General features: G+C 37.4%; 1 protein-coding gene across 1 annotated transcript in view; it reads left to right on the top strand.

The window, feature by feature from the left end:
* The window catches only part of LOC131839048 (NKG2-A/NKG2-B type II integral membrane protein-like), a 34,415-nt gene extending 15,101 nt beyond the window's left edge, over nt 1–19,314 (top strand). Inside the window, exon 5 of the mRNA XM_059186116.1 lies at nt 16,916–19,314. Within this exon, the coding sequence (XP_059042099.1) occupies nt 16,916–16,993 (78 nt within the window). The 3' untranslated portion in view covers nt 16,994–19,314. The remainder of the gene's footprint in view (nt 1–16,915) is intronic.
* Nucleotides 19,315–22,465: the final 3,151 nt, after the last annotated feature.

Consider the following 22,465-nt stretch of genomic DNA (forward strand, 5'->3'; position numbering starts at 1 on the left):
ATTTTAGGATTTTTTGTTCCATTGCCTTTTATCCATATAGTTCAACCTCATGTGAGCTAACAGGAGTAAATGTTTATAGCACCTAGCTCCATTACCTGAGAACCCAGGGCACTGAGGGACACATTTGGAGCTGAGAGTACTAAATTGTTAATAGGCACTCAGGATTATCATGCAACAGCCACAGAGTTGCTCTGTAAGAGCCATTCACATCTGCCCCATGTCCTCTGAGAATGGAACCAAATTTATCTTCAGAATCCATTTTAGTGCAGCACTGTGAAAGGTTTGGTACATTATTTGGTAGAGATAGGTGCTTCATGGAATAATAACCAGTGTCCTTTGAATCTCTTTCTTGTGTTTTGTTTTCCTCACCTGAATTCCAGATATATTGGAAGAGATCTTGTTTTATTAAATTCTTCACATCACCACCTCTGTTATTCTTTACTATCATGCTAAAAAATATTTTGAAGTGAAAATGAATTTTAAGTAGTAAAGAAAACAAGAATTAAAAGCATAAAGATATTTGTGCAGAGCAAACAGCTAATTATTGCCAGAATTCAGGACAGACATTACTAATTTGATAATGATGCAAAGATATTTCTACCCTAATTCAATGACAACAGAGAGAGAGATTAAACTCAATAATTATTTGCAAAATAAATTCATATTTTATATATATTTAGCTCTTTGAAGACATATCCTTTATATTCTTTGTATTTATTCCTCATGATTATATAGAGAAGTTATGTGAATATTCTAAATCTATTTCATATAATATTTAAGCAGTAGCTATAACTAATTGCTGAAGTTGTGTTACAAACAGTACAGGATTGCATTGAGGTTTAAAAGGAAGCACTTATTTCTCATTCACCAGTTTGTGGTTTCGCTATGTTTTAGTTGATTGGGGCTGGGCATATATGGATTTGGCTCCAGGCTACAGATTCAGCTCAGATCTTTTTTCCATATTTTATTCTTAGAAAAACAGGCTACCTTGTATATTCACTAGATCTCAGTCATTTTGACTTAAGAACTTGATCTTTCAGTGCCATCTCCTGTGACCTGGTGATAATTGTAGCCACCTCATAGGACTGATCTAAGGATCAATAATATAATGCCTGAAAATCCTTAAAATATAGCCTAACCTCATGATGTTCTGGCAGTTGTGATCTCTTCATATTTTACTTTTCCAAATACTCAATAAAAGTCATTTTCCAAAAAACTTCTTCCTTCCATCCAATGAAATAACCAGGAATCAGAAATATAATCTGACTTAACCAGTTTGATAATATACATCAAAGATATTTGCATTTTAAAACAGTTTTTTGAAAAATTCAATATGGGTCATGTATGCTCCCTAAACAAGAGTAGATTTTTGTTCTGTGAGATGTATTTCCTGTTTTGAAATTAAGTTGCAATCAGTTGTTACTGATCGAGGACCCCAGTGTTCTCACCCAGTGTGTTATATGGACATATGTAAAGGTTATCTCTTTTGGAATTGGAGAAATTTGAAAGGGATTGTCAAGGTTTGACAAGATAGCCTGTTCAGTTTCTAGATTTGGAATTTTGTTTCCTGGCAATTAATGGGTGTAAACTTATGGATAAAATAAGTAATTAAGATTTAAAAACTGCTACTCTGCCCTATGTTTTTGAGGCTCTTCCCTTAATTACAACCATTATCACTTTGCGGCTTCTCCTGAGGAAGTATATAAAAATTTAATTTGTGTAGCTCTAAATGCTCTGGATTGAAGAGAGTAATAATCCAATCAGAGATGAGGACCAAATATAATTTTTAAAAGAGATCAGTGTGATAACATCAAAAGTTAAACACATATATAATTAGGATCTTTCAAGGAAAGGGAAACAATTAGAATAATTTTTGCTGTGACTTTTTAAAAATTTTTTTTAATTTGTTCAGCATAATAGTATTCATTATTTTTGCACCACACCCAGTGATCCATGCAATCCGTGCCCTCTCTAATACCCAAAACCTAGTTCCCCCAACCTTCCACCCCGTGCCCCTTCAAAGCCCTCAGATTGTTTTTCAGAGTCCAGTCTCTCATGGTTCACCTCCCCTCCCAATTTCCTTCAACTCCCTTCTCCTCTCCATCTCCCCTTGTCCTCCATGCTATTTGTTATGCTCCACAAATAAGTGAAACCATATGATAATTGACTCTCTCTGCTTGACTTATTTCACTCAGCATAATCTCTTCCAGTCCCATCCATGTTGCTACAAAAGTTGGGTATTCATCCTTTCTGATGGAGGCGTAATACTCCATAGTGTATATGGACCACATCTTCCTTATCCATTCGTTCGTTGAAGGGCATCTTGGTTCTTTCCACAGTTTGGTAACCGTGGCCATTGCTGCTATAAACATTGGGGTACAGAAGGCCCTTCTTTTCACTCCATCTGTAACTTTGGGGTAAATACCCAGTAGTGCAATTGCAGGGTCATAGGGAAGCTCTATTTTTAATTTCTTGAGGAATCTCCACACTGTTTTCCAAAGTGTCTGCACCAACTTGCATTCTCACCAACACTATAAGAGGGTTCCCCTTTCTCCACATCCTCTCCAACACATGTTGTTTCCTGTCTTGCTAATTTTGGCCATTCTAACTGGTGCAAGGTGGTATCTCAATGTGGTTTTAATTTAAATCTCCCTGATGGCTAGTGATGAACATTTTTTCATGTTTCTGATAGCCATTTGTATGTCTTCATTGGAGAAGTCTCTGTTCATATCTTCTGCCCATTTTTCGATATGATTGTCTGTTTTGTGTGTCTTGAGTTTCAGGAGTTCTTTATAGATCCTGGATATCAATCTTTTGTCTATACTGTCATTTTCAAATATCTTCTCCCAGTCCGTGGGTTGCCTCTTTGTTTTGTTGACTGTTTCCTTTGCTGTGCAGAGCTTTTAATCTTGATGAAGTCCCAAAAGTACATCTTCTCTTTTGTTTCCTTTGCCTTTGGAGACATATCTTAAAAGAAGTTGTTGTGGCTAATATCGAAGAGGTCACTGCCTATGTTCTCCTCGAGGATTCTGATGGATTCCTGTCTCACGTTGAGATCTTTTATCCATTTTGAGTTTATCTTTGTGTATGGTGTAAGAGAATGGTCGAGTTTCATTCTTCTGCATATAGCTGTCCAGTTTTCCCAGCACCATTTATTGAAGAGACTGTCTTTTTTCCACTGTATATTTTTCCTGTTTTGTCGAAGATTATTTACCCATAGAGTTGAGGGTCCATATCTGGGTTCTCTATTCTGTTCCACTGGTCTATGTGTCTGTTTTTATGCCAGTACCATGCTGTCTTGATGATCACAGCTTTGTAGTAAAGCTTGAAATCAGGTAACGTGATGCCCACAGTTTTATCTTTGTTTTTCAACATTTCCTTAGTGATTTGGGGTCTCTTCTGATTCCATACAAATTTTTGGATTATTTGCTCCAGCTCTTTGAAGAATACCGGTGGAATTTTGATCCAAATGGCATTAAAAGTATAGATTGCTCTAGACAGTATAGACATTTTAACAATGTTTATTCTTCCAATACAAGAGCATGGAATGATCTTCCATCTTTTTGTGTCTTCTTCAATTTCTTTCATGAATGTTCTGTAGTTCCTCGAGTACAGTTACTTTACTTCTTTGGTTAGGTTTATTCACAGGTATCTTATGGTTCTTGATGCTATAGTAAATGGAATCGATTCTCTAATTTCCCTTTCTGTATTTTCATTGTTAGTGTTTAAGAAAGCCACTGATTTCTGTACATTGACTTTGTATCCTGCCACGTTGCTGAATTACTGTATGAGTTCTAGTAGTTTGGGGGTGGAGTCTTTTGGGATTTCCATATAAAGAATCATGTCATCTGTGAAGAGAGACAGTTTGACTTCTTCATTACTGATTTGGATACCTTTTATTTCTCTTTGTTGTCTGATTGCTGTTGCTAGGACTTCTAATACTATGTGGTGAGAGTGGGCATCCTTGTCGTGTTCCTGATCTCAACGGGAAGGATGCAAGCTTTTTCCCATTGAGGATGATATTTGCTGTGGGTCTTTCATAGATAGATTTTATGAAGTTCAGGAATGTTTCCTCTATCCCTATACTTTGAAGCGTTTTAATCAGGAACGGATGCTGGATTTTGTCAAATGCTTTTGCTGCATCAATTGAGAGGACCATGTGGTTCTTCTCTCTTCTCTTATTGATATGTTCTATCACATTGATTGATTTGCAAAAGTTGAACCATCCTTGTAGCCCAGAGATGAATCCCACCTGGTCATGGTGGATAATCTTTTTAATGTGCTATTGGATCCTGTTTGCTAGGATCTTGGTGAGAATCTTAGCATCCATATTCATCACTGATATTCGTCTGAAATTCTCCTTTCTGGTAGGGTCTTTGCCTGGTTTGGGGATCAGGGTAATGCCGGCTTCATAGAAAGAGTCTGGAAGTTTTCCTTCTGCTTCAATTTTTTGAAACAGCTTCAGGAGAATAGGTGGTATTTCTTCTTTGAAAGTTTGGTAGAATTCCCCAGGGAATCCATCAGGTCCTGGGCTCTTGTTTTTTGGGAGGTTTTTGATCACTGCTTCAATCTCATTACTAGCTATAGGTCTATTCAGGTTGTCAATTTCTTCCTCATTCAATTTTGGGAGTTTATAATTTTCCAGGAATGTATCCATTTCATCCAGGTTGCTTAGCTTATTGGCATATAAGTTGTTAATAACTTCTGATGATTGTTTCTACTTCCTTGGTGTTAGTTGTGATCTCTCCCTTTTCATTCATGATTTTATGAATTTGGGCTTTCTCTCTTTTATTTTGAATTAGTGTGGCCAATGGTTTATCAATCTTATTGATTTTTTCAAAAAACCAGCTTCTAGTTTCATTGATACGTTCTACTGTATCTCTGGTTTCTACCTCAATGGTCTCTGCTCTAATTATGATAATTTCCCTTCTTATGTGTGTAGTTGGTTTGACTTGTTGTTGATTCTCCAGTTCTTTAATGTGTAGAGACAGCTGGTGTATTCTGGATATTTCAATTTTTTTGAGGGAGGCTTGGATGGCTATGTATTTCCCCCTTAGGACTGCCTTTGCTGTATCGCATAGGTTTTAGACCGAAGTGTCTTCATTTTCATTGGTTTCCATGAATTGTTTCAGTTATTCTTTGATCTCCTGGTTGATCCAAGCATTCTTAAGCAAGGTGGCCTTTAGCTTCCAGGTGTTCGAGTTCCTTCAAAACTTTTCCTTGTGATTGAGCTCCAGTTTCAAAGCATTGTGATCTGAGAATATGCAGGGAATAATCTCAGTCTTTTAGTATCGGTTGGGTCCTGATTTGTCACCCAGTATTGGTCTGTTCTGGAGAAGGTTCCATATGCACTTGAGAAAAATGAGTATTCTGTTGTTTTAGGGTGGAATGTTCTGTATAAATCTATGAGGTCCATCTGGTCCAATGTGTCATTCAATGTTCTTATTTACTGATTTTCTGCTTCGATTATCTGTCTATTTCTGAGAGAGGCATGTTAAGATCTCCTACTATTAATGTATTCATATCAATATGACTCTTTATCTTGATTAACAGTTTTCTTATGTAATTGGCTGCTCCCATATTGGGGGCATAGATATTTACAATTGTTAGATTATCTTGGTGGATAGTCCCTTTAAGAATTATGTAGTGTCCTTCTGTATTTCTAACTACAGTCTTTAGTTTAAAATCTAATTTGTCTGATATGAGAATCACTACCCCGACCTTTTTTTTTAGGCCCATTGGCATTAAAGATGCTTCTCCATCCCTTCACTTTCAGTCTGGGTGTATCTGTGGTTTCAAAATGGGTCTCTTGTAGGCAACATATGGATGAGTCCTGCCGTTTTATCCAATCTGCAACCCTGTGTCATTTATGGGTGCATTTAGGCCATTCACATTGAGAGTGATTATTGATAGATATGTTTTTATTGACATTGTGCTACCTTTGAAGTCTTTCTTTCTGTAGATTGTCTCTATATTTCTGTTCAATGTTATTTTTAAGATTTATCCTTTTTTATAATACCCCCCCCTTAATAGTTCCTGCCGTGTCCGCTTGGTGGTTGCATAGTCTTTTAAGCCTTGCTGGTCTTGGAAACTCTTTATCTCTCCATCTATTTTGAATGTCAGTCTTGCTGGATAAAGTATTCTTGGCTGCATGTTCTTCTCACTTAGTGCCCTGAATATATCTTGCCAGCCCTTTCTGGCTTGTCAGTTCTCTGTGGACAGGTCTGACGTTATTCTGATGGGCTTTCCTCTGTAAGTAAGGAGCTTCTTTGTCCTAGTGGCTTTCAAGAGATTATACCTACAATTATGATTCCTCAGTTTGACTATCAGGTGCCTTGATGTTTTTCTGGAATCTATAATCTTGTGTGGAGACCATTCTGCCTCTAGTACATGAAGCTGGTTCTATTTGAGAGATTGGGAAAATTTTAATGAAGAACTTGTTCCACTATGTCTTCTAGACTTCTTTCTTTCTCCTCCCCTTCAGGGATTCCAATAATTATGATGTTGGAACATTTCATGGAATCATTTATTTCCTTGATTCTGTTTTTGTGACTTCTAAGCTGTTTGTTTCAGGCTTCCTCCTGATCCTTTTTCTCTATCTGTTTGTTTTGAGAGAATTCAGATTAGATCAGAACTCATTGAGAGCATTGTGAACCTCATCCCTGGGAGCTTTCAGCTCAGCCCTAACATTGTGAACATCCTGTCTGGTCGCTTTCAGTTAGGCCCTAATCAATTCTGCTTGGTCATCCATGGCTTTCTCCAACCTAGCTATTGCCTGGATAATTGTTAGCCTGAATTCTCTTTCTGACATATTGTCTATGTCGATAGCCATTAGCTCTGTTGCAGAAGGCCCATCCTCTGTATTTTTCTTCTGTTGGGCACTCCTCCTCCTAGTTATTTTGGTGAGAGATGACTGAACGGATGTAGCTGAATGTATCAACCGTGGTACAGTCAAGGTGCACCCTGGAACGCTTCTGAGCAATCAGGATTCCCCACCCAAATAAGAGAAAAAAGAAAAGAAAAAGAAAAAAAGAGAGACAGGGAAAAAAGGGAAGATAAAGAGAAGATTCAGCCCAAATGGGCTCCAAGGTAAGATTGATGAAGTATACAAACAAAACCAGACAAACAAAAAGACTGATAAAACTATATGACAAGAGAAAAAAAAAATATATATATATAAGCAAATAAAGGAAGAACCTTGTCAAAAAGAACCCCAAGTATAACATTTATATACTATCAGGACAAACACAAAAACGCAGAAACACTGGTGGAAGAAAAAGATGGGAGGGTGGTAATAAATTCTCAGTGTGGGTGAGGAAGGTTGTTTTGATTCTTCCTGGGTGTATCTTGATACCTTTGTTAAAGAACCCAAATTCCCTAAGATAAATGGGGATTAAAAATTGGTTTACCTATAGGGTAGCATTGATTGGGGAAAGGGGATTACCTTGAAGCTTAACTTTATATGACTATTAGAAAATAAAAATAAAAAAGGAATAAACTAGACTAAACTAAATTTTTTTAAAAAATAAAAAAATAGAAATGCACAATAAAAACAGGTGTATGAATCAAAAAGTTCAGGTTAGAAGGTTATTATGGAATTTGATGTACTGGACATCTCACTGTGATGGTAAATAGGTTAAAAAATTATCTATATTTTAAAAATGAGCCAGAATAGTGGGAACAAATTAAAAATAAAAGTTGTCCTATGAAGTAGTGGTGGTTGTTCTCTTGTAGTCTTTTTTTTTTTTTCCTGGTTGGTTTTCTGGGGAAAGGGCCTGCCGCGTGGGTTTTCAGTCAATTATGTTCCCTGAGTTACTCCTGCCCCCCTCAAGGGGGTGGGCTCTGAGGAAGTCGGTTTTTTCAGGCTTTTGTTCTCTGGAGGTTTTTATGTTTGTTCACTTTTTTTTTCCTTGCCTTGACCGCTTTTGATGGTTTTAGTAGGTTTAGAGGAAAGCAAACTGCACCCTGACCTCCCTCTCAGAGAGAAGCCAGAGTCTGGCTGCAGAGCCCAAATAAATTCCTCCTTGGCTGCTGGCAGAGCAGGTTCAGAGTCATGGTCCCTGGGAAAGCAGCATCTTCTGTTTGTACCCAAAACCATGGCAGTGGCAGCTGTCTGGGCAGCTCCAGACTGCCAGAGAGGTTCCAAGCAGTGATCACAGGCTGAGATTTTTTCCCTGGCCCTGGCTGGGAGTGCCGGGTCTTTGTGGGTCTAAGAGCACAAGGCTTGGGCGCACCTCTCTCAGGGGAGGGGGAGGGTTGCATGCATGCAGGCATCTCAAGCTCTGGTGGAATGGTGCGAGTCCAAGAGCACCAGGCTGGGCCTTTGTGCACCTAAGAGCGTGGGGGTGGAGGGGCCTCAGCACGCACCTCTCTCAGGGGAGGGGGAGGGGCGCGTGTGTCTCAGACTCTTTAGCACCTGCAGTCTGGCTCTGGAGCCTCTGCTGTCTGGCGAGGCTCCCAGCCCCTTGCAGGAGCCGACCCCAGGCATTCTCGGGCGCGCTGGTGGCTCAGGACCAAGACCTGGTTTCTCCGCCGCTCTCTCTCTGTCTCAGCGCCAGCGGAGGCTGTCCTGGGTTCCGGGGACTTAAGCCCCTGTTCTTAGCCACCCTGATTCCCACAATTACCCCCAGTGATCCTTTGCTCTCTTTGAGTGCTTTCAACCAGACTCCAGGTTAATGCTGGTCCCCCGCTGCAGGGCACTCTCGGATTGGGGTATTACTTTCCAATTGGCTGCCTCTGGTGGCTCCCTCCCCCTTTTGTTTATCTTCCAATATCAGTCCGATGTTCCCACTCCACTTTACCTGCCCACTGGCGTCTTCTGCCCCTGTAGAGATCCAGACGTGTATAATTATGACCTCAGGCTGTTTTCATGGGTGATTGGAATTCTTTGGTAGGTAATCAGCTCTCTTTAGGGTGCAGGTTGAAAAGGTGCCTCCTCCTACTTCCCGGCCATCTTGTCTCTTTGCTGTGACTTTTTACTGACTGGCATAGATTTATTAAAGTAAAATGCCAAAAGACTGAGTCTATGTTTTTATATTTAAGCAAGGACATTATTGGGGCACCTGGGGCTCAGTTGATTAGAGCCTCTGCCTTCGGCTTGGGTCATGATCCTAGGGCCCTGGGATCGAGCCCCACATAGGGCTATTAGCTCAGCAGGTAGCCTGCTTCCCCCTCTCTCTCTGCCTGCCTCTCAGCCTACTTGTGATCTCTCTCTCAAGTCTCTCAAATAAACAAAATCTTTTAAAAAAAGGACATTATTTATATGAAATATATACAATTATTTAATTAAAAAGAGCCAAAATAATAGATATAAACACTTCAATTTCAAGACAACAGTGAATTTTACATTATTTGGCATCATTAATGAATGCTTTAAATGTTACAATCCTATTATGTAGCTAAGAGAAAAATAGATCATTAGTTTAGTTTATAAAAATACAACGAATAAAATATACTGAATCACTCATATTGCTAACCTGCTCCATCCAGTGTTTAAAAAGTTCAAGTATTTGTCCTGATTTCAATAACATGAATACAGCTTTAAATTCCACTTTCTAGGTTTTAGAAGGCTAAAGCTTGTTTATCCAAATTCTCCTAGAAATTATGCTATAAGTAAATATCTTCAGAAAGTATAACAAACATGTGCTCTTACCTTGATACAAGATAAAAAACTGATGAAAAGAAATCTGAGGTCAGTACTAACTTGGTGGAGTAGGAGGATCTTGAGCTGACCTCCTTCCCTGCATACAGATGATCTACAACTACATATGGAGAAAGACCTCAAGATTAGAAGATCAGCTCTACACAGCTAAACATATGAAAAAAAAAAGTTACATCAAGAAAAGTAGATAGGACAAGACATGACTTGGTCATGATCCACAATCCCCATGAGGTCACCCACAACTGGCTGGGATCTCACAGGCACTGAGTCCTCTCCGAAAAATGAGAGGATCAGGCTTTGCTTTGGGCGTCCCCCTATCCTGAGGATCTGCACTGGGATTTAGAGCCCCCATCACCTCTGGCTTTGAAATTTAGCTGGCTTTACCTGCAGGAACATTGAAAATTAGTGGGGCCTAACTCTGGGAGAACTCAAGTGTTATAGGAAAATAAAACTCTGCTCTTTTTTAAGGCCCACAAAAATTCACTTGCACTGAGACCCAGCAGAGAGGCAGCAGTTTGAAAAGTGCTTGACCCATATGTGAAGATTTAATGAGTAATTTTAGGGTGTTCCCCAGAGGCAGAAATAGAAGGGCTTGAGGGCACCATTTTTCTTACCCACCTTTTGCCCAGATGCCCTGATGTTTTGGATTCCAGGTCTGACAGTCTCCATCCACCTTTCCAGTATTTTTTGCCCAACCTTGGTGTTCCCTAGCAGACCCACCGGACCAATGCGTGTGTCCTGGCAGATGTCCTTAAGTGACTCCTTCCCTACCACACCCCAAGGGAAACTTAGAATGAAGTCAGTGAGCAACAAAGTGGCACAGCTCCACCATATGGGGAAGAATGGATCAGTATGGATCACTGCCAAAGTGACTACCACGCCTCCACACCCACCAGACGGGCTTGGCTGTATCTGGCATGTCTTTGAAGTGGCTTATGGACCACCAAACCCAGTGGACCATCTTAGCTGGGACCAGTATCCCTGAAAAGGCACCCATCCTACATCCTGCACACCCAGTGCATGGCCTCACTAGGACTATAACTCCTCCAAAGCAACTCCTGTCATGGTTGCCCATCAATAAGCCTGCAATATTTGTGGCCGAGTCATACAGCCAGCAACACTAGAGACTTGTTCTGTCCAAAAGCATACTTTCAGTACTTCTACCCAGGCCTCCTAGTGGCAGTATCAGTGGTCAGTCCTCTCTAACAGTGTGACTAAACAAAGAAAAAAGAAAAACCATGAATCATCTATCCTGCCTATAGAAGACTCACTTTAGACAGTAAAAAGGTGGGAAAAGATATTCAATGCACATGGGGAAAAAAAAAAAGGTAGGGCATCAATTCTTATATCAGACAAAATAGATTTTGAAACAAAGACAGTAACAAGAAACAATAAAGGGCTTCACATAATGATAAAGGAGTCAGGCCAACAAAAGAATATAACAATGGTTAATACTTGTGTACCCAATACAGGAGCACCTAGACATATACAACAAATATTAACAACAACAACAAAAAAATAAATTGAAGTGTGCCCGGGTGGCTCAGTTGGTTAAGCACCCGCTTTTGGCTCAGCTTATGATCCTGGGGTCTAGGGATTGAAGCCTGTATCAGGATCCCTGCTCAAGGGGGAGTCTGCTCCTCCCTCCCACAGGCCCTCCCCACTTGTGTTCTCTCTGGCTAACTCTGCTCTCTCTCTCAAGTAAATAAATAAAATTATTTCTTATAAGAAATATTTATTTATTTGAGAAAGTGATAGTAAGAGAGAGAGGAGGGGGGAAAAGAGAGTAGCAGGCTCCCCGCTGAGTAGGGAGTCCGAAGTGGGGCTCCACCTTGTGACCCTGAGATCATGACCTGAGCCTAAGGCATTTGCTTAAAACCATATGGAACATTTTCCAGAATAGATTACATGGAAGGCCACAGAACAAATCTCATTAAATTTAAAAAGATTGAAATCATCTCATGCATGTTTTCTGACCACAATGGTACAGGCATGTAGAAATCAATTGCAAGAATTTTTTTAAAAATCAATGAAAAACAAACATATGGAGGCTAAACTGCATACTATTAAACAACCAATGGATCAATGAAGATATCAACCAGAAAATCTAAACTCCCTGGAGAAAAATGAAAAGGACATCCTAATGTTTCAAAATCTATGGGACACAGGAAAATCATTTCAAAGAGGAAAGTGTTTAGAGATACAGGCTTACCTCAATAAACAAGAAAAATCTGAAATAAATAATTTATCCTTCAACTGAAGGGACTAGAAAAGGAAAATCCAAAAGAAACAAAATAGAAAGAAATAATAGTAAAGATGAGAGTGGCAATAATTGAAAACAAGACTATTAAAACAGTACAAAAGATTAATGAAACTAAGAACTACTTCTTTGAAAAAATATAGAAAATTAAAAAAAACTTGAACCAGAATTGTCAGGAAAAAAAGAGTGACGACTCAAATAAATCCATTAAGAAATGAATAGCAGTAGTTACAAGACATAGCTCAGAAATACAGAAGATCATAAGAGACTTTTTGTGACCAATTACATGCCAAAAAACTGCACAATCTGGAAGAAATGGACCAATTCTTAGACATATACAAATTTTCAAGATTGAATCAATAATAAACAGAAAATCTAAACAGAATAATTCATAGTAAAAAAATTGAATCAATAATCAAAACACCCCTGATGGCTTCACAGGTAAATTCTACCAAGCTTTTAAAGAAGACCTCTTATCAGATACATGAAAAAATGGTCAACATCATTCAACATCTAGGAAATAACAAATCAAAACTACAATGAGATACTACTTCACACCAGTCAGAATGGCTAACATGAACAACTCAGGAAACAACAGATGTTGGAGAGAATGCAGAGAAAGGGGAACTCTCTTGGGCTGCCTGGGTGGCTCAGTTTGTTAAGCTTCTGCCTTCAGCTCAGGTCATGATCCGAGGGTCCTGGGATTGAGCCCCACATCAGACTTCCTTCTGAGTGGGGAGCCTGTTTCTCCCTCTGCTCCTCCCCTCCATTCATGCACTCTTTCTGGTTCTCACTTTCTCTTTCAAATAAATAAATTTAAAAAAAAAATTTTAAAGGGGGAATTGTTACACTGTTGGTGGGAATGCAAACTGGTGCAAACACTCTGGAAAACACCATGGAGGTTCCTCAAAAAGTTAAAAATAAAACTGCCCTATGACCCAGCAATTGCACTGCTATGTATTTATTGAAAGGACACAAAATATAGTGACTCAAAGGGGACAATGCATCCCAGTGTTTATAGCAGCAATGTTCACAATTGCCAATATATGGAAAGAGCCCAGATGTCCATCGACAGATGAATCCATAAAGAAGTTTTATATGCACACACAAAGACATATGTGTGTGTCTGTCTATGTGTGTACAGTGGATTATTAGTCAGCCATAGAAAAGAATGAAATCTTGCCATTTGCAATGACATGGATGGAACTAGAGGGTATTATCCCAAGTGAAATAAGTCAATCAGAGAAAGACAGTACCATATGATTCCATTCATATGTGCAACTGAAGAAACAAAAAAGATGAACATAGGATAGGGGAATCAAAGAAAAATAAAATAAGATAAAAACAGAGAGGGATGCAAACCATAAGAGACTCTTAACCATAGGAAACAAACTGAAGGTTGTTGAAGAGGAGGTGGTGGGACAAAAGGGGTAGTTGGTGGATGGGCATTAAGGAGGGCACTTGATATGATGAGCACTGGGTATTGTATGCAACTGATGAATCACTGAATTCTATCCCTGAAGCTAATAATACATTATATGTTAACTAAATTTGATTTAAATTAAAAAATCTGAAAAAAACCTAATGCCTATTTTTCTCAAGTTAACCCCAAAACTGAAGACAAAGGAAAGTTTCTAGGTTCATTCTTTCTGGATAGCATTACCCTGATAAAAACCTAACAAGGACACAACACACACACACACACACACACACACACACAGAATATTAGAGGCCAATATCCCTAATGAACATGCAAAAATATTCACCAAAATATTAGCAAACTGAATTCCACAATACAACAAAAGGATTATACAACATGATCAAGTGAGATTTATTCCAAGTATGCAAGAATGGTTTAATATCTGCAAATCAATCAACTTGATACATCACATTAACAAATTGAAAGGTAAAAATCATATGGTAATCTCAACAGATGAAGAAAAAGCACTTGACTAAATTCAACATCCATTTATGATAAAAACTCCCAACAAAGTGTGTAGAGAGGGTATGTACCTCACATAATAAAGACCACATATTACAAGCTTAGAAATAACATCATTGTCAACAGTGAAAATCCAAAGCTTTTCTTTTAAGATCATGATCAAAATAAGAATGTTATGTGAGAAAGGAATCCATCAAAATCCTTGAGGAGAACACAGGCAGCAACCTCTTCGACCTCAGCCACAGCAACTTCTTCCTAAGAACATCGCCAAAGGCAATGGAAGCAACGGCACAACTGAACTATTGGGACTTGATCAAGATCAAAAGCCTTTGCACAGCAAAGGAAACAGTTAACAAGACCAAAAGACAACTGACAGAATGGGAGAAGATATTTGCAAGGGATGTACCAGATAAAGGGCTAGCATCCAAAATCTATAAAGAGCTTAGCAAACTCAACACCCAAAGAACAAATAATCCAATCAAGAAATGGGTAGAGGACATGAATAGACATTTCTGCAAAGAAGACATTCAGATGGCCAACAGACACATGAAAAGTGCTCCACATCACTCGGCATCAGGGAAATACAAATCAAAACCACAATGAGATACCACCTCACACCAGTCAGAATGGCTAAAATTAACAAGTCAGGAAATGACAGACACTGGTGAGGATGCAGAGAAAGGGGAACCCTCCTACACTGTTGGTCGGAATGCAAGCTGGTGCAACCACTCTGGAAAACAGCATGGAAGTTCCTCAAAAAGTTGAAAATAGAGCTACCTTATGAACCAGCAATTGCACTACTGGGTATTTACCCTGAAAATACAAACGTAGTGATCCGAAGGGGCACGTGCACCCAAATGTTTACAGCGGCAATGTCCACAATAACCAAACTATGGAAAGAACCTAGATGTCCATCAACAGATGAATGGATAAAGAAGAGGTGGTATATATACACTACGGAATACTATGCAGCCATCAAAAGAAATGAAATCTTGCCATTTGTGATGACGTGGATGGAACTAGAGGGTATGATGCTTAGCGATATAAGTCAACTGGAGAAAGACAACTATCACATGATCTCCCTGATATGAGGAAGTGGAGATGCAATGTGGGGGGTTTGAGGTGTAGGAAAAGAATAAATGAAACAAGATGGGATCGGGAGGGAGACAAACCATAAGAGACTCTTAATGTCACAAAACAAACTGAGGGAGAGGGTGGTGGGGTTATGGACATTGGGGAGGGTATGTGCTATGGTGAGTGCTGTGAAGTGTGTAAACCTGGCAATTCACAGACCTGTACCCGTGGGGCTAATAATACATTAGATGTTTATTAAAAAATTAAAACAAAAAACAAAAAAACCAAGGATGTCCACTCCTATGGCTTTTACTCAAAACAGTACTGGAGGTCCTAGTCACAGTAATCTGAAAAGAAAAAGAAATAAAAGAAATAAAAGACATCCAAATTGATAAGGAAAATGCAAAACTGTCACTATTTGCAAACAACAGTGTTTTCTTCTAGATAGAAAAACCTAAAGACTCCACCAAAGAAACTATTAGAAATTATAAATAAAATCAGATAAACTGCAGGATACAAAGTTAGTATGAAGAAATCTGTTGCATTTCTATCCACTAGTAAAAAAACTAGAAGAAACAGAAGTTAAAAAATAGTGCTACTTATAATTGCATTATAACCAAGGGTGTGTAAATCCTATACTCTAAAAACTCTAAGACATTGGTAAAATTCAAAGATGACACCAATCAGTAAATGGGAAGATATACCATGTTTATGGACTAGAAGAATAGTATTGCAAAAATATCATATTACACAAAATAATCTATTAATTCAATGTAATCTTTATGAAAGTACAATTTTTTTTTGCAGAACTAGAATAAGTTTAAAGTTGGTATGGAACTACAAAAGACTCTGAATATTCAAAGGAATCTTTATTTTTTTCTAAAAAATTAATTAAATTACAGTTAATTAACATACAGTGTAATATTAGTTACAGATGTACAATGTACTGATTCAACACTTCCATGTAACACACAGTGCTCAACACAGCAAGTGCCCTCCTTAATCTCCATCACCTATTTCATTCATTTACCCATTCGCATTCCCCCTGGTAACCATCAGTGTGTTCTACATAGTTAAGAGTCTGTTTCTTGCTTTGCTTCCCTCTCTCTTTTCTCTTTGTTTGCTTTGTTTCTTAAATTCCACATATGAGTGAAATCATGTTGTATTTTCTTTCTCCAACTTACTTATTTCACTTAGCATAACACTCTGTCATCATCATGTTGTTGCAAATGGCAAGATTTCATTCTTTTTTATGGCTGAATAATATTCTATTGCATTTATGTAATACTTCTTCTTTATCCATTCATCAGTCAGGACTGTTTATTTGAGATTTTTCTTGTTTTTTGAGGTGCAACTCTATTGCTCTATACTTCCCTCTTTGGACTGCTTTTGCTGCATCCCAAAGGTTTTGGACTGTCCTGTTTTCATTTTAATTTGCTTTATGCGTTTTTAATTTTTTTTCTTATTTTACTTCCTGATTGACCTATTTATTGTTTATTAGCGTATTGTTTAGCCTCCATATATTTGTATTTTTTTCCAAAATTTTTAATGGTTGACTTCTAATTTCATATCATTGTGGTCAAAAGTGCATGGTATGACTTCAATCTTTTTTATTTGTTGACACCTATTTTGTGACCTGGAGAATAGTCCATGTGAACTTGAAAAAAATATGTATTCTGCTATTTTAGGGTGAAGTGATCCAAATATATGTGTTAAGCCCATCTGTTCCAGTGTGTCATTCAAAGACATTGTTGCCTTGTTTATTTTCTGTTTGATGATCTGTCCATTGATAAAAGTAGAGTGTTAAAGTCCCCTACCACCATTGTCTTATTATCAATGAGTTTCTTTAAGCTTGTTATTAATTGATTTATATACTTGGGAACTCCCAAGTTGGAGACAAATATTTAAACTGTTAGATCTTCTTATTGTATTGTCCCCTTTGTGATTATATAATGTCCTTCTTTGTCCCTTTTTACAGTCCAAATCCAACCAGGAGGCACAGAGAACACCCACCAAAATCAACAAAAGCAGGCCAGCACCACCAGACATACTGTAATTAATTTTGCAAAATGTGGCTACCTGCAGATTTCTCAGGAGAAACTTGGCAAGTCAAAAGGGAGTGGCATGATACATTCAAAGTGATGAATAAGAAAAATCTCCAGCCAAGAATACCCTATCCAGCAAGGTTATCATTCAGAATAGAAGGAGAGACAAAGGATTTTCAGACAAACAAAAACTAAAGGTTTGTTACCACTAAAGCAGCCCTGAAAGAAACATTAAAGGGGACTCTTTCAATGGGAAAGAAAGGCCAAAGGTGACGAAGACAAAAAAAGATCAGAGAAAATCTCCAGAAATAATTACAAGAAAGTAATAAGGTGGTAATATATTATACCTATTAATAATTGTTTTGAATTTCAATAGACAAGATCCTCCAATTAAAAGACCTATGGTGTCAAAATTATTTTTTTTAAAGAAGGACTCATCTTTACGTGCCTGTAAGATACTCATTTTAGACCTAAAGACACCTGCAAATTGATGGTGAGGGAGTTAAAAAAACATTAGCATGTAAACAGATGTCAAAAGAAAGTAGGAGTAGCAATATTTACGTCAGACAAACTACACTTTAAAACCTAAGCAATCTTTTGAAAGAAAAACAAAACTATATGTAACATGCTCTTAGATTTCAAACTATACTACAAAACCATAGCAATCAAAGCAGCATGACACAACAACAGACACATAGATCAAAGGAATGGAATACAAAGTCCAGAAATAAAACTCTGTTTATATGGTCAACTAATATATGACAAGAAAGGTAAGAATAGACAATAGGGAACAGTGAGTTTTCAGTAAATGGTGTTTAAAAAACTGGAAAATTATGTGATAAAGAATAAAAACAAACCACTTTTTACACCATAAACACACACACACGCGCATGCATGCGCACACACATGCACACACACACACACACACACACCCTAAAATGAATCAAAGTCCTGGATATAAAGCCAGAAGCCATAAAATTCCTCAAAGAAAGCATAGGCAACAAACTCTTGGAGATAGGTCTTAACTTTGCTCTTTTGGCTCTGTCTCCTTAAGGAAGGGCAATAAAATGAAAAATAAACAATACATCAAACCACAAATTTTTTGCCCAGCCAAGGAAATCATCAACAAAACAAAAAGGCAGCCTACCTAATGGGGGATGATATTTGCAAGTGATATACCCAGCCAGGGATTAGTATCCAAAATATTTAAAGAACTCCTACATCTCAACACCAAAAGTATAGAAACAAGTGATTTAGAAATGGGCCAAAGACACGAATAGATATTGTTTGAAAGACAACATACAGAGGGCCAACTGACACATAAAAAGATGTTCGACATCATTAATCATCAGGAGAATGCAAGTCAAAACCACAATAAGGTATCTATCATTTCACACCTGTCAGAATCAAAAAGAAAAGAAATAACAATTATCGGCAAGAGTGTGGAGAAAAGGGAATCTTGTGCATTGTTTCTGGGAATGTAAATTGATGTATTCATAATGCATGTGAGTATAGAGGTTCCTCAACAAAAAGAAAAATGGAAATAACATAATATCCAGAAAATCCATTCAGGATGTCTATTTGAAGAAAATGAAAACATTCACTTGAAGAGACATTTCCACCCTATATTTATTACAGCATTAATACTGTAGCCTGGATATGGAAGCAAATGTGTGTCCAACTATAGATGAATGTATAAAGAAGAAGTAGTATATATATTATACTTAAAATATATGTATATATATATGTATCTGTATGCACACATACAATATACACAATGGAATATTACTCAGCAATAAAAAAGAATAAAAATTTTGTCATTTTTGACAATGTTAATGGACCTAGAAGTTTTAATGCTAAATGAAATTAGACAGTGAAAGGCAGATACCATATGATTTAACTGGTAATGCAAAATATGAAAACAAACAAAACAGAAATAGTCTCATATATAGAAACCAAAGTTGTGGTTGCCATAGGGGAGCAGGAAAAATGAGTGGCTAATTATTTAATATTCAGATCTCTGGCATGGTGTTATTGTTCAATATTGTTCACTGTTGTATTTAGTTTTTCAGCAGAAACCTAAATATCTTACTTACAAATAACAAAATTGATTGCAACTATTTTAAAAACTAAGGCAGAAAAATTGAGAAGATAAGTTTGGAGGGATGTCTGATTAGCTCAGTCTGGGGAGTTAAGCATCTGCCTTCAGCTAGGGTCATGATCCCAGGGTCCTGGATTTGAGCTTTGCTTCCTGTTCCTTGCTAGGTGGGGAGATCACTTCTTCCTCTCCCTTGTCCCTCCCCCCCACTTGTACTCATTCCCTCTCTCTCTCTCAAATAAATAAATATGATTTTTTTTTAAAGATAAGTTTAGGGGCGCCTGGGTGGCTCAGTGGGTTAAAACCTCTGCCTTTGGCTCATGTCATTATCCCAGGGTCCTAGGATGGAGCCCTGCATTGGGCTTTCTGCTCAGCAGGGAGCCTGCTTCCCCCTCTCTCTCTGCCTGCCTCTCTGCATACTTGTGATCTCTCTCTGTGTGTCAAATAAATAAATAAAATCTTAAAAAAAATAAGTTTGGAAATTGATGTTTTTGTGACAGTAGCAATAAATTTGAAAATGTAGTTAGTCTTCAGAATTAGTGCAATATCATTAAATACCCGTTAAGAGGATGATGATTGTTGAATATTTTCAGTGTAATAGAAATGACATAGCAAAGGCATAAGAAAAGATACGTAATGCCAAGATTTCGCAACCTTCTCTAAAAGTAAAACTTAAACATCTAAGATATTTTTCAGAAAGTCTTGGTACTCAGTGTTTGTTATTCAGTTAACAGCCTGGTGGTCAAGTGTGACCCCAGTATCTCCTGGAACATAAATATTTCTTAGGGGCACTTGCCAAGGTACAAACAAACTAAATGACACACTACAAGCTCAAAGCCTTTACATTCTGGAGGTGTGTATGAGATGCACTGGCTTCAAAATAGCCCAAGTGTCAGAATTTCCTGTTCAAATTTTAAGTGACACATTGATGAGAAATCTACTTTTTCCACTATTGCCTCACTCAGTTCTCACAGGGCCAGCAGTCTGTGAAGACCACAGACACTGTTTGTTTACAAGAGTAACCTGGTCTCCCACTGGAAGATGCCCGACTCTCTGGTCAACAGAAGGTATGTGTCACTCCTCTGCTGTCTCTCTCTCAGCTGCCTCATTTGCTGGTAGATTACAAATGCTGAATAAGATATACCCGAGGTACAATTAATATACAATCCAATCACAGAGAACATTGGTATATTTATTCCAACAATTCAGGCGACAAACAAGAATGGATATGAAATATCCTGGAGAATTTCCTAAAATATTTGAATTCTTACCTGTAGAGAAGTAATTAATAATGTATGCATGCACATAATTGTGTTTGCAGATCAATGTAACTTCAGGTGAAATCCATAAGCATCATAAAAGAAAACACTTAACTTGGATTTGTCATCAATTATAATTATACATATTATTTTATATTTAGCCCAGTCTTAAAAAATACATTATTAATATGAATCCATTAAATCATAATGGTCAAACAGAATTCCTCATACATTTGCTTAGATGAATGAAAGCAATTTGATTTTTCATAAAAAGCAAGATGATGTACCTTCTGCAAATGTTAATTTAAACTTAACTACAAACATTCAAAAGACTTTTTAAAAACATACCCAAACTTGGAAAAAAAAAAAAAGATATTCAATACTTAAAGACACTCCTGTCTAATGAATTATGTTACATAGTCTAAAAGGTATGAATGCTTTATATGCATTATATTTTATTTTAATTCACATTTTAGATTAGTAGAAGCTAAGTAGTTAAACACGAAGTAACTTTATAAATATCATACTTTGTAAGTTCTGAGATCCAGGAGTAATTTCAGATTTCACTTATTACAGAGCTCATTGATTGAATTATGAAATTACACTTCTTTGATTTATTAGAATTCTTTATACAAGTAAACCTGTCCACACTGCCTTTGACATTCAGAGATCTTTCTGTGGTTTGTACCACCAGTGGTCTTCCATAAATGATCTACACTTTTATTTATCATTTATGATTCCATATCTTTATCATTAAATCAATTGTCAACTTCTAGTGTTATATAAGCATTTTTATTTTTTTAAATATTTTATTTATTTATTTGACAGAGAGATCACAAGGAGGCAGAGAGGCAGGCAGAGAGAGAGAGAGAGGAGGAAGCAGGCTCCTGTCTGAGCAAAGAGCCTGATGTGGGGCTCGATCCCAGGACCCTGAGACAATGACCTGAGCTGAAGGCAGAGGCCTTAACCTACTGAGTCACCCAGGTGCCCCGTTTTTGTTGTTTTTTTTTAATATTTTATTTATCTATTTGACAGAGAGATCAAGCACTTTTAAAAAATATATTTTGGTCTTTGCTTTCAATGTTTAGATTTCCAATAAGTTTAGGATGTCATGTAATATTTTTCAATATATAAAATCTTTCTTTTAAAATTAAATGACTTCTGGAATTCCACAGTTATTCAAAGTAAAAATTCACTTCATAACAATGCACTACCTTTTAGTAAGGAAATGTAAATCCCCCAATAACAGACATATACTACATGAAAATCCTGTATGTGGTAACACTAGTACTCTCAATCTTAGACCACTCAATTTTTAACCAGGTGCCCCGTTAAATACCATAAATACCCAGTAGTGCAATTGCAGGGTCATAGGGAAGCTCTATTTTTAAATTCTTGAGTACAGCATTTTTTATACAAGTTTTTAATTTTAACCCAGTTATTCCACTATCATTGAAAAGTTCTATTGAATCTGATCTTACATTGATAAGGACAATATTATTTCTGAATTCCTTTCTTCTTCCCTAATTTATTGCTTTACATTACTCCAACCAGTTGTGTCAAACATAGAATATGTTCTATGTTGTGTCAAACATTGAATACCGTCATAAAAACAATGTATTCTATCATGAAATGCTTCTTTAAAGCTCTAAGGAAATTAGTACCATGGATTTAAAAGTTGTCAAAAAAGTTGGTACAGTATTTTTTTAAATTTAGTTTCTTTTTTTTTCTTTTATTTATTTTCAGCATAACAGTATTCATTATTTTTGCACCACACCCAGTGCTCCATGCAATCCATGCCCTCTCTAATACCCACCACCTGGTAACCCCAACCTCCCACCCCCTGCCCCTTCAAACCCCTCAGATTGTTTTTCAGAGTCCATAGTCTCTCATGGTTCACCTCCCCTTCCAATTTCCCCCAATTCCCTTCTCCTCTCTAACTCCTCATGTCCTCCATGCTATTTGTTATGCTCCTCAAATAAGTGAAACCATATGATAATCAACTCTCTTTGCTTGACTTATTTCACTCAGCATAATCTCTTCCAGTCCTATCCATGTTGCTACAAAAGTTGGGTATTCATCCTTTCTGATGGAGGCATAATACTCCATAGTGTATATGGACCACA

This window comes from Mustela lutreola, chromosome 8, assembly GCF_030435805.1.
Source record: "Mustela lutreola isolate mMusLut2 chromosome 8, mMusLut2.pri, whole genome shotgun sequence".
NCBI classification, from domain to species: domain Eukaryota; kingdom Metazoa; phylum Chordata; class Mammalia; order Carnivora; family Mustelidae; genus Mustela; species Mustela lutreola.